General features: G+C 31.7%; 1 protein-coding gene across 1 annotated transcript; it reads right to left on the reverse strand.

The window, feature by feature from the left end:
• Positions 1-4,765: 4,765 nt before the first annotated feature.
• On the reverse strand, positions 4,766-7,898 carry LOC132623418 (protein trichome birefringence-like 19). The gene is made up of 2 exons (XM_060338167.1): positions 7,195-7,898; positions 4,766-5,648 (listed from the first exon to the last, which is right to left on the reverse strand). Exons 1-2 carry the CDS (start codon positions 7,666-7,668, stop codon positions 4,860-4,862), a joined length of 1,263 nt encoding a protein of 420 aa, XP_060194150.1. The 5' UTR covers positions 7,669-7,898; the 3' UTR covers positions 4,766-4,859.
• Between the last annotated feature and the right edge of the window lie 3,364 nt (positions 7,899-11,262).

Below are 11,262 nucleotides of genomic sequence, written 5' to 3' on the forward strand. Positions count from 1 at the left end.
TTGACGTTTCGGAGTCTTGACACACGACTAATCATTGGTCAAAATATGAAAAAAACACTAAGTTTTTTCAAACAAAACTTACTTCGGGCATTTTGGTTCCGGACTCCTATTTTGTAAAACGCTGGGAAAAAAATTAATGAAAGGTATAACGTGGACTGATCCACGTTATACAAAATTATTTGTATAACGTGGATCAGTCCACGTTATACAATTTTTTTTTTTTTTTAATTTTTTAGTGATTTGCTCTGACAGCCGATTTTTTTTTTTTTGGGTATAACGTGAATCAGTCCACGTTATACCCGTTTTGATATGTAAATGTTTTGATATCCCCTTTTGATTTATACGATGTATTTTTATACCTTTAGGCTCCGGATTCGTTAATATATAGTACTACAAGCTAATACTTTGGTTTGGATTGAAAAATGTGCAATAATTTAGCCTGTCCATCTTTATGTTCTAAGGTAAATAAATTATAAAAAAAAAAAAAAAAAAAGGAACAACAACAAGAGTAATCATAATTTCAAGAAACTAACTCAGATGAGTACGTATCATAAGAGTTGGAAAAATCTGAATTTTTTTTTAATCTAAAAGAAATTTTGATTGTGATTTATGAACAACCTTGATTTTCTATTGCAGGACAAAAATACCAAGCTCGCATTTTATTTTAAAGGGGCCCATTAATCTTGTTATTGTTAGTAGTCTTTGGTGTTAGCTGTCAAAGTGTTGTTCTTTTATGGCACTTTTTATCATAATCCGACCCATAAGCAATACTTTCCAAAAACAAATTGGCTAAAGTTTGCAAGATACACTGTGGTGGCATATAATCTAACTTGTCACTTAGCAAGTTTTAGATTCATTTCTTAAAGAAAAATTTACTTATCATAGCTACTTCTAAAACCTATTTATGAATAGTAACTACCTTTTATTTTATTTATTGTTCATAACTAAAATATTTTCTTAAATTATACATTATAACTAGTGTCCTGTATTTCACAAATTTCTCTTTTAAATTGGTTTTCTCTCACTTCTCAAATCTATTTCTCCCTCACCCTTCTCTTTCTCTTTCTCTCTCTCCGTTCCCTCTCCTCCCCCTATCACAGTTTGCTGATTCCAAGCGGTACCAAAATTCCAAGTTTTTCCTTCCATTAGTTTGCTGATTCCAAAGTAGTACCAAAAGTAGTGGAGGATCTCCAGCCAATGGTTTATCAGCAAACTTGTGGGACGATCTGTGAGATCTACTTCCATTGATTGGCTTATGATTAGCGGAAACTGATCTACAACTGCCAAATTCACTTTTATTCTTTGACGAACTGAATGCCCCATCACAGTTTGCTGATTCCAAGCAGTACCAAAACTATTTTATTCTCCATTTTCTTTAACACGATGATCTGTTTTCTTCTTGATTTTCATTAAGCCAAAAGAAACATAGGAAGTAGAAGAATTTGATGAAAAAGAAGAATTGTTCTCAAAGTTGTTAACTTTTTCTTCTTCTTGGATTTTTGGTGAATCTGTGGTTAGTGTGGAAGTTGTAGAAACACCATTGATGAGAGTTGTGGAGCTTCACGCCCATCAAGTGTTTGATAAAATGTTTCAGTATATTTCAGTGTATTATTTCACTGTATTTCACTGTATTTATCTTTTTTTTTTTTTTTTGTGTAGAGCCTATTTTTGCTCCACTTTGTTTTCACGATTTTTGTATTTCACTGTATCTCAATGTAATTTTGCATTTTGTATTTCTAATTTATGAAATAGTTTCTGATATATTTCATTGTATTCCATTATATATACGCATACTACAAGTTTATATTTCTTAAACAATCAACCATATTTCATTGCATTCCAGCGTATATTTTTCTATATTTGGAAGTTTTCAGATTTTTAGTAGTTTTTGAATTCAAAAAGTTTTGATTGTGATAAAAGTTGAGAGAGATTCGTGAGCTGTTATGGAATGCGTGAAATATGGTTGATTTAATTTAACTTACCATTTAAAAAGAAAAAGAAGAATTTGTTCAAAAAATATAGCCTATTTGTACTCAACCCGATTTTGTATTTCCCTGTATTTCTCGGTATTTCAAAAAATCTATTCCATAAATAGCTCCTGATTTCACTGGAGCGTGTTTACTGTTCACTATATTTCTCTATATTTCAAAAAAATAGAAATACACGCATTTTTAAAGAAAAGTAGCTACGCTTGGTAATTTTGCATTTTATAATTATATCTAGTTAGAAATCAATAAAAGGTAGCTATTTATGTAAGTTGTCGTTTCTTAAATGATCATATTTTAAGTGCATTTGGGACGAGTTGAAAGACACGTCAATTATTTGGGAACCAACCCTTTCGACTAGAATATCATCAAAGGAATAAATTATCATTAGAAAGGGAAAATAGAAAAATAGTTCAGGAAAGTGCCGACAAATTAGTGAGTGCATCTAAAACTTTTTTCCTAAGTAAAATTTTTGTTATTCTTTTTAAATTTCTTTTGGTTTCATAGTTTAAGCACATAAAAGTTCATTTATTAAGATTTACAAATCAAAATTCAATACTCAATTTACTGATATGCCATATAGAATTTTTATACTAAAAGTAATCGCACCCTCAAACTTGGTGCATTTGGGAGGAAGTAAAACATTTTTTCCATGAAAAAACATACTATTGCTATATTAAAATATTATGCACAATTACTAATGTTTGATTGAGTATTAAAGTAGGCCCCTGGAATAACAATCATGTGGTGATTAGTAACATGGTGTATGAGTATAATGTTTTCGTGAAAAACCTTAGAGAAAAGACATAAAGTCACCCCTTAACTTATCTCAAAAATTCACTTTAGCAATTTAATTTTATGAACATTTAAATATCCCCTATTTTTATTGATAGTGGGAGAGAGAGTGCACTTAACTTTCAAGAAGGGACTGAGAAGAGAAAAAAGGTTAAAAATGACAAAATCATACCCATGTCATTTTTTAATAGGCCAGAATATAATTAATACTCTTAATATATATTTTTTATTTTGAGACAAATGAAAGTTGTGGGTCTCACTGTTTCTTTAACTTTTAGTTATCGTTTGGTAGGTAGCCAAAATTTCTCGGGATTATAATTTCGGGATTAATTTATCCCATTTTTTGAGATTATTTTATCCCATAAGGTGAGATATCCCACCCTTAGAATAAGGCTTTATTTTGTACAGTGTTTGTAGGAGGTATAAATTTATCTTAGGATAAATTTCTACCTCCTACCAAACACGATAAAAAAAATTAGTGTTAGAATATTCCAGCCTATACCATGCACCAAACGATCCCTTAAATTTTTCTTCTCTTTATTTATTGTCTTCTCAGGTAATAGTACACTTTCCCTCATCCATTCAATTTACATTTCATTGTCATGATCACCATTGTTGAACTAAATGTTGAAGAGAAATAAATTGATTAATTAGATATAGACCACATGGAATCACACTTGATTACTCAAAGAATCCAAATACCAATATTCACAAAGCATGGATACAATGGATTTGAAATGGGAAATCTTCAAAAATCGAAAGAAATTTGCAAAAATCAAAGAACAGGTGTGTTTTTGTTGATTTTGGGGGTTAAAAGTCTATTTGGACGGGCTTACGCCTATAAGTTGTTTGCAGCTTATAAGCTAAAAAAAATAAATTGGGGTAGTTTAACTTTTTTTTTTTTTGGCTTATAAGCTGCTTTAAATAAGCTAAGTCAAATGAGCATAATTATTTTTTAAGCTTATTTTAAGCACAAAATGACTTTAAGCTGGCTAGCCAAACAATCAAAAAAGCGGAAAACATCTTATAAGCCAATCCAAACGGGCTCTAAATCTTCAGAACTCTTCAACGCCATTCTCGCCCTTGCCGCCATTGAAGCCATCTCTAAAAGCTAAAAAATACTCAAAACTTTTCGATAATCTCCCCCCACCAAAATCAATAACAAAATCAGCCATTTTTGCATATCAATTCGACCCATTTCTTTTCTCAATCTGCAGAACAACTTTGTAATTCCAGAAATACCAAAGTAAAAAGCGTATATTTTCTTTCTTCACGCCATTCTCCTTTTGTTCTTTGTAAATAAATTTAATTGATGTGTTAGATCTTACACTTGAACAAAGAAAGATCAAATGGATTGGTGTTTAATTAGATGTGGGTTTAGTTGGTAGCACCATTTTTTCCGATGAGATTGAGAAGCTCTTTGAAATATGGAGGGTGAGTATATGTGTTGGACATTTGATAACTGGAAAAGAAATCTACCATAAATATGCAGCACTCTGTAAGCTGCCATGGCTATGAGAAAGAAGAAAATATATAGGGAGAGAAGGAAGAAGTAGGGAAAAACTAAAAAAAAAATTCAACAAATTTATTAAAAAAATAATCATTAAATGGCGTGAACCTATCACAAGACGAGTGGTGAAACAACACTCAGTATGGATCAAGTAAGGTTGAACATAATTCACGTATAAGTTGTTTAGGGGGTAAAGAATTGTCAATAAAGTTTAATTGCTAAAGTGAATTTTCAATGCAAGTTTAGGAGTGATTTTATGTCTTTTTTCGAAATTTTATTACAATTGAAAGTTGGCAATAATGTTTTGTGTATCCTTAGTGGTTTGTTATGGTCCATTGCAAGGTATGAGGCTTAGAGTCCCACATCACTATTCTAATATGCTGATGTGGGTTTATAAAGCCTCGAACTCTCCTGCCTCAATAGCTAGCTTTTGAGGCGTAGTTCTCCCTAGTTTGTTTCATCACGATGACATAACTAAGCAAGTAACAGAGTTCCTCTTTAGATCACCACAACAATCCTAAAATAACTGAAACATAAAAAATCACAATACATTGTACAATGTTGCTCTCTCATAGAAGCTTTTCCTCTAGGGATCTGATGCCTTCCATCTTGAACATATGAAACAAGAAATCAGCCCAAGAATCAATAGGACCTGGCAAGCACCAATGCACACAGTCATTCACCACATTCTCATTTGGCCAATGCCCATATTTACTTGGATGACCATCTGGTCTCAACAACATGGCATGTGTTGTATCCAATAACCTGAATCTCTTCCCCTTCATCTTCCCTTCTTTCTCCGCAACCTTAAACTCTTCAACTTGGATCCTATATTGCTCCAAGCTTTGACCCTCCAACACGGTCTCGTTACTTCCATATGGCCTTGTCCTTACACAATCACCTCCCTTATTCCACTCCCCGCCTTCATAATGAGAGGGTGCAAAAGTCCTAAGAATCGCAACACCCTTAAAATTTTCTAAGTTGTTAATGGCTTTAAGAGTAGTTCTGAATGCCCTTTGGTAGGCATAGGGAAATGGGAGTTCAGTAACATTTGGCAGTCCACAGTACCGGCAGCCAACTCGATGGTTGTTCTCGAAGTAGACACTGCACCGGGCAAACCAATGGCCCGCGTTTAAGATGACATAGTCATATCCCTCAATTTGGGTGGTCCATTTCTCATCTGCTTCATCTAGGTAAAGGTTGTAGAGTCCAGTATGGCATGGACCATCTGCATCTGCTTCTTTCGTTGAAACCAAAAATGGTGACCAATACATTGCTAGGGTGAAGTTGTAAGTTGCATAATTGTACTTTTTGAAAGATTGATCTGGATTGTCAGAAATATCAACAGGATATTCCACCTAAAAACACAAAAAGAAGATCAAATTTTTTATATACTTCTTTGATTTTTGTTTAGATTAATTTAGTGCTAACGTCTATCACACATGAAGTAGAGAGGTGTTTAGCAAAGCATAGGCTTGTCCCGAGCGAACTATGAAGAATTTTACTAAACCAAAAATGAAAATTTGCTTAATATAAGAACCACTGTGTTAGTGATTTAGTCAAACAAATATCTAGAAGGGCACAATTATCTTTTTATGTCTTTTACATTTCTAAGCAGCAAGTTATGACCCTATTCTCTAACAATTGCATTATTTTAAGATAAATGTTCTTTAAGGGGAAAAGCTCTTTGGACCTAGCTAAATAGTCGCATTACAATTAATATTCGAATCCAAAAGATTTTCTGTCGATTAAAAGCAATATGACAAATTGTACACCGGCCCCCCATGTTCCTCCTATTGTCGTAAGTCTCGGCTTTTCTTTTCTTGTGGTACTACTTTGAGAAAAAGCTTTTCTGGACTAGAACCATTTCCAACATGACAATGACTATGAGCTGGTGTGGATGAGCTTAAAAAAAAAATAGCTTATAAGCTGTTTTAATTAAGCTAAGCCAAACGGGCTCAATTATTTTTTTAGGCTTATTTTAAGCACAAAATGACTTTAAGCTGACCAGCCAAACACTCAAAAAAACTGAAAACAGCTTATAAGCTATTTTCAGCAACTTATAAGCCAATCCAAACGGGCTCTATGTTATAAAAAATTTCGGCAACCCCACCTCCTCCGAAATATAAGGGAAGAAAAATTCAAAAGCTAATTATTTTAAAAAATTTGTAGTTAATGGTTAATATATTTAAATTTGAAAGTGGTTTGTGACAAGACTGACATCTTCTTTGAGCAGTTCTAAGGCCCCTTAATGCTCCCTTCCATCGAAAAATCAATAGTAAGCGCTAAATTTTACATTTCCAGTCCTTCATTTTACAGTTAATGACCATATTCCCCATTAATCCTATACTACCTTTGTCTCAATTTATATCAATATATCATACCTTTTTAAATTATTTTAAGAAGAATATCACACTTTCTCATTTTTAAAAAATTAAATTTTATTTTTTAATGAGATAGTTTAAACCCGCATAAATATATTTGTTTTGGTTTAGATCATACAATAAATTTAAAAGAACTTTTACCAAGCTAGAGTTTTCACCAAACTAAGATAAACTATACTCCCTCTATCCCAAATTAAGTGGCATCTCATCAAAAATCACACTCATTAAGAATAAATAAATAGAATGTGATGTTTACTAAACTATCCTTATTCATTAAGATAGATGTTTTTTTTTTTAGAATTGAGCAATATTGAAAAGGATTTTTTTTTATTGCCAAATTTTATGTTAAATTTCTAAAGTGATATTTATTTTGGGATAATTTTTTTTTTTTCTAAGGTGACCCTGAGTAACGCATAATAATGTAGACGCAATAATTCACCACAGATGAGGTCTATGCAAATGGAAGAAAATAAAAAGCTTAAGCAAAATTAGCAAGGAATTGCAGAGAAGAGAATGTTACCCGGGACAAGAGGCATATCAATGACTGCATTTGATTTCTAGCAACTGAGTCACCCACAACTGCCAAAGACTTGTTTCTTACCACCTCAAGAAACTGAAACGGGTTGAAAATGGGCAGTTCACACCCATTAGGCTTCCATCTCCACTTCAAATAATCACTATCTGGTCTTCCATACTTCATACAATTTTGATGCTCATGGATTTCAGTACATGTCATATTTGTATAATATGGAGCATCCGGATTCCAAACCCATTTTCCACTGAAAATATCACATTTTTCTGGTTCTTTAATGTCTATGTTCTGCTCTTCAGCATGGTATGTGGGTAAAATTTCAGATGGATTTCGGGTTACTAAATCTGCTGGGTAAAAATTAAATAGGTGGTAAAGAGGGATAAGACCAAGAACTGCAACTGCTAAAACTAAAAGTACAAATCTTTGAGCTGAAGTGGAGTATTTCCCAAAGGGAAGCTCCATTTCTTGGAGCTTTCTTTAATGGAAGGTTGAAAAGGAAAGTACAGATGGGAGAAAAGAAGCAAAACAATACGCTGGTTAAAAGTACATAGTGCATGTAATTAGGGGTACCGGTTTGTACATGTATGTTGAGACTCTTGTGATAATCACACTATAATCCTATTTTTTTCTTGGTACTACACCATTATTAAGTGCTCTATATTCCCCCTGTACAGGCATCTGCTGTAAAAAAAAAAAATATTTCCCCTGTATAGTATGAGTCATTTGTACCCTCCATAAAAAATTTAAAAAGTTAATGCAAAAGTTTAAAATATTAAGTAGGCGTTTGGCTATAGAAACCAAAAAAAAAAAAAATCACTTTTTTTTGAAATTTAGGGTTAAAGTTGGAGTTGTATTTGGCCAATGATATTTTTTTTTTTATTAAAATGTATTTGTTTTGATTGTGAAAAATTTGAAAAACAAATTTTTCAAATTTTAAATACAACTTGACGTGACCAAACACTAATTTTTGAAAAAAATGAAGAAAAAATCCTAAAAAAATGAGTAATTCTTATGGCCAAATTCTCACAGCCTAGAAGTACTCAATGTAACAATAAATGAGTTTTAGCCTCTGTGTCACGAAGCTTCTGCGGATTTGTGATACCTAGGCAGAGAATGAGTTGGAGGAGTAAATGTGGTGGTACAATATGCAATGGGGGTGGTACCATAACAGGGAATGAAACTTGTCGGTGAGTTGGGTGGCCCATACATACCACACTTGTGTTTTGAAAAACTAATTTGGCATAACGTGTGGCGGGCCCGGTGGAAGATTAGTTGTCCACTGAATTATTATCTTTGTTGTTAGGCTTAATACTTAGATGGACCTTTAAACTTGGCATGTTTTGTAAGATAGGCATATAAACTTATAAGGTGACTAGATAGACACTTAAACTTACTCAAAGTGTATTTTTCAAATTTTTCAGTTGTTTTGAAAACAAAAACTATATTTTTCAAACACTCACAATTTTCATGGCCGAACAAGCCCTAAATATATCACAAAATATTTTTTTTAAAATGCAAAAATAAGGCAAACGCATATACATGAGACTATAAATGTGCACTTAAACCAATAAAAATCCTTAAAAAAAGAAATTTCAAATTAAGAAATTTCTTTTTTTTAAGGATTTTCTTCTTGGCTTTACAGTTTTCTTAATTTGAAATTTCTTTTACACAAGTGTGGTAGTTTTTCATACATACCACACTTGTGTTTTGAAAAACTAATTTGGCATAACGTGTGGCAGGCCTGGTGGAAGATTAGCTGTCCACTGAATTATTATCTTTGTTGTTAGGCTTAATACCCAGATGGACCTTTAAACTTGGCATGTTTTGTAAGATAGGCATATAAACTTATAAGGTGACCAGATAGACACTTAAACTTACTCAAAGTGTATTTTTCAGTTGTTTTGAAAACAAAAACTATATTTTTCAAACACTCACAATTTTCATGGCCAAACAAGCCCTAAATATATCACAAAATATTTTTTTTAAAATGCAAAAATAAGGCAAACGCATATACATGAGACTATAAATGTGCACTTAAACCAATAAAAATCCTTAAAAAAAGAAATTTCAAATTAAGAAATTTCTTTTTTTTAAGGATTTTCTTCTCGGCTTTACAGTTTTCTTAATTTGAAATTTCTTTTACACAAGTGTAGTAGTTTTTCATACATACCACACTTGTGATTTGAAAAACTAATTTGGCATAACGTGTGGCGGGCCTGGTGGAAGATTAGTTGTCCACTGAATTATTATCTTTGTTGTTAGGCTTAATACCCAGATGGACCTTTAAACTTGACATGTTTTGTAAGATAGGCATATAAACTTATAAGGTGACCAGATAGACACTTAAACTTACTCAAAGTGTATTTTTCAGTTGTTTTGAAAACAAAAACTATATTTTTCAAACACTCACAATTTTCATGGCCAAACAAGCCCTAAATATATCACAAAATATTTTTTTTTAAATGCAAAAATAAGGCAAACGCATATACATGAGACTATAAATGTGCACTTAAACCAATAAAAATTCTTAAAAAAAGAAATTTCAAATTAAGAAATTTCTTTTTTTTAAGGATTTTCTTCTCGGCTTTACAGTTTTCTTAATTTGAAATTTCTTTTACACAAGTGTAGTAGTTTTTCATACATACCACACTTGTGTTTTGAAAAACTAATTTGGCATAACGTGTGGCGGGCCTGGTGGAAGATTAGTTGTCCACTGAATTATTATCTTTGTTGTTAGGCTTAATACCCAGATGGACCTTTAAACTTGGCATGTTTTGTAAGATAGGCATATAAACTTATAAGGTGACCAGATAGACACTTAAACTTACTCAAAGTGTATTTTTCAAGTTTTTCAGTTGTTTTGAAAACAAAAACTATATTTTTCAAACACTCACAATTTTCATGACCAAACAAGCCCTAAATATATCACAAAATATTTTTTTTAAAATGCAAAAATAAGGCAAACGCATATACATGAGACTATAAATGTGTACTTAAACCAATAAAAATCCTTTAAAAAAGAAATTTCAAATTAAGAAATTTCTTTTTTTTAAGGATTGTCTTCTCGGCTTTACAGTTTTCTTAATTTGAAATTTCTTTTACACTTGAAATACTGAACTTAGAAATTTCTTAATTTGAAATTTCTTTTTTTAAGGATTTTTATTGGTTAAAGTTATTGTTTTTTAATTATTCAAGTGTAAAAAAATAATTCGAGTTAATTGAAAGCTGCAAAATTGCGATTAGCGAGTATTTATTGGTTTAAGTGCACATTTATAGTCTCATGTATATGCGTTTGCCTTATTTTTGCATTTTAAAAAAAATATTTTGTGATATATTTAGGGCTTGTTTGGCCATGAAAATTGTGAGTGTTTGAAAAATATAGTTTTTGTTTTCAAAACAACTGAAAAACTTGAAAAATACACTTTTAGTAAGTTTAAGTGTCTATCTGGTCACCTTATAAATTTATATACCTATCTTACAAAACATGCCAAGTTTAAGGGTCCATCTAGGTATTAAGCCTTGTTGTTATTAACACCATCATCTTGACTGATTAACGAAAATTGTAGAAAAAAATTGAAGCTTGCTTGTGCATTCTATTTCATTCACTATAAATATATGTGTTCTCTTTCGCCGTTCTTACGTAATCGGGAGAGAAATATATGATCTAAAAAAGTTGAAGTTGAAGGGGAAATGCAAAACTCAATATTTCATCCGGTTCAAAAAAAGTATTCACTTAGTCTTTATTTTATTTTACTTTTTTTTTTAAAAAAAAAAGAGCGTCCACTCCACTTAGCAAATCAAAAAAGAAGACAAAAACCTCAATACCTATTTAATTAGAAGTAATTTAGTCAAATTACCTATTTTTGCCTAATAATTAGTAGTATTTTCATAAGGGTTGTGCAAGTGGATAAGTGGACATTCTTTTTTAACCAGAGGAAGTACTGAAGTAGCACGCAGTAAGAGGTCGTTTGGTAGTTGGTTAGAGTTATGCATGTATTAGTAGTATGAGATTAATTATGAGGTAATTCATGTATTATTTTATGTAGAAATTAGTTA

Source organism: Lycium barbarum, chromosome 12, assembly GCF_019175385.1.
Source record: "Lycium barbarum isolate Lr01 chromosome 12, ASM1917538v2, whole genome shotgun sequence".
Taxonomy (NCBI): domain Eukaryota; kingdom Viridiplantae; phylum Streptophyta; class Magnoliopsida; order Solanales; family Solanaceae; genus Lycium; species Lycium barbarum.

Coding starts and splice junctions, on each gene's coding strand:
- LOC132623418 (XM_060338167.1), bottom strand. CDS start 7,668: ATGGAGCTTCCCTTTGGGAAATACTCCACTTCAGCTCAAAGATTTGTA. Junction 5,649..7,194: donor TGATATGCCTCTTGTCCCGG/GTAACATTCTCT, acceptor TTGTGTTTTTAG/GTGGAATATCCTGTTGATAT.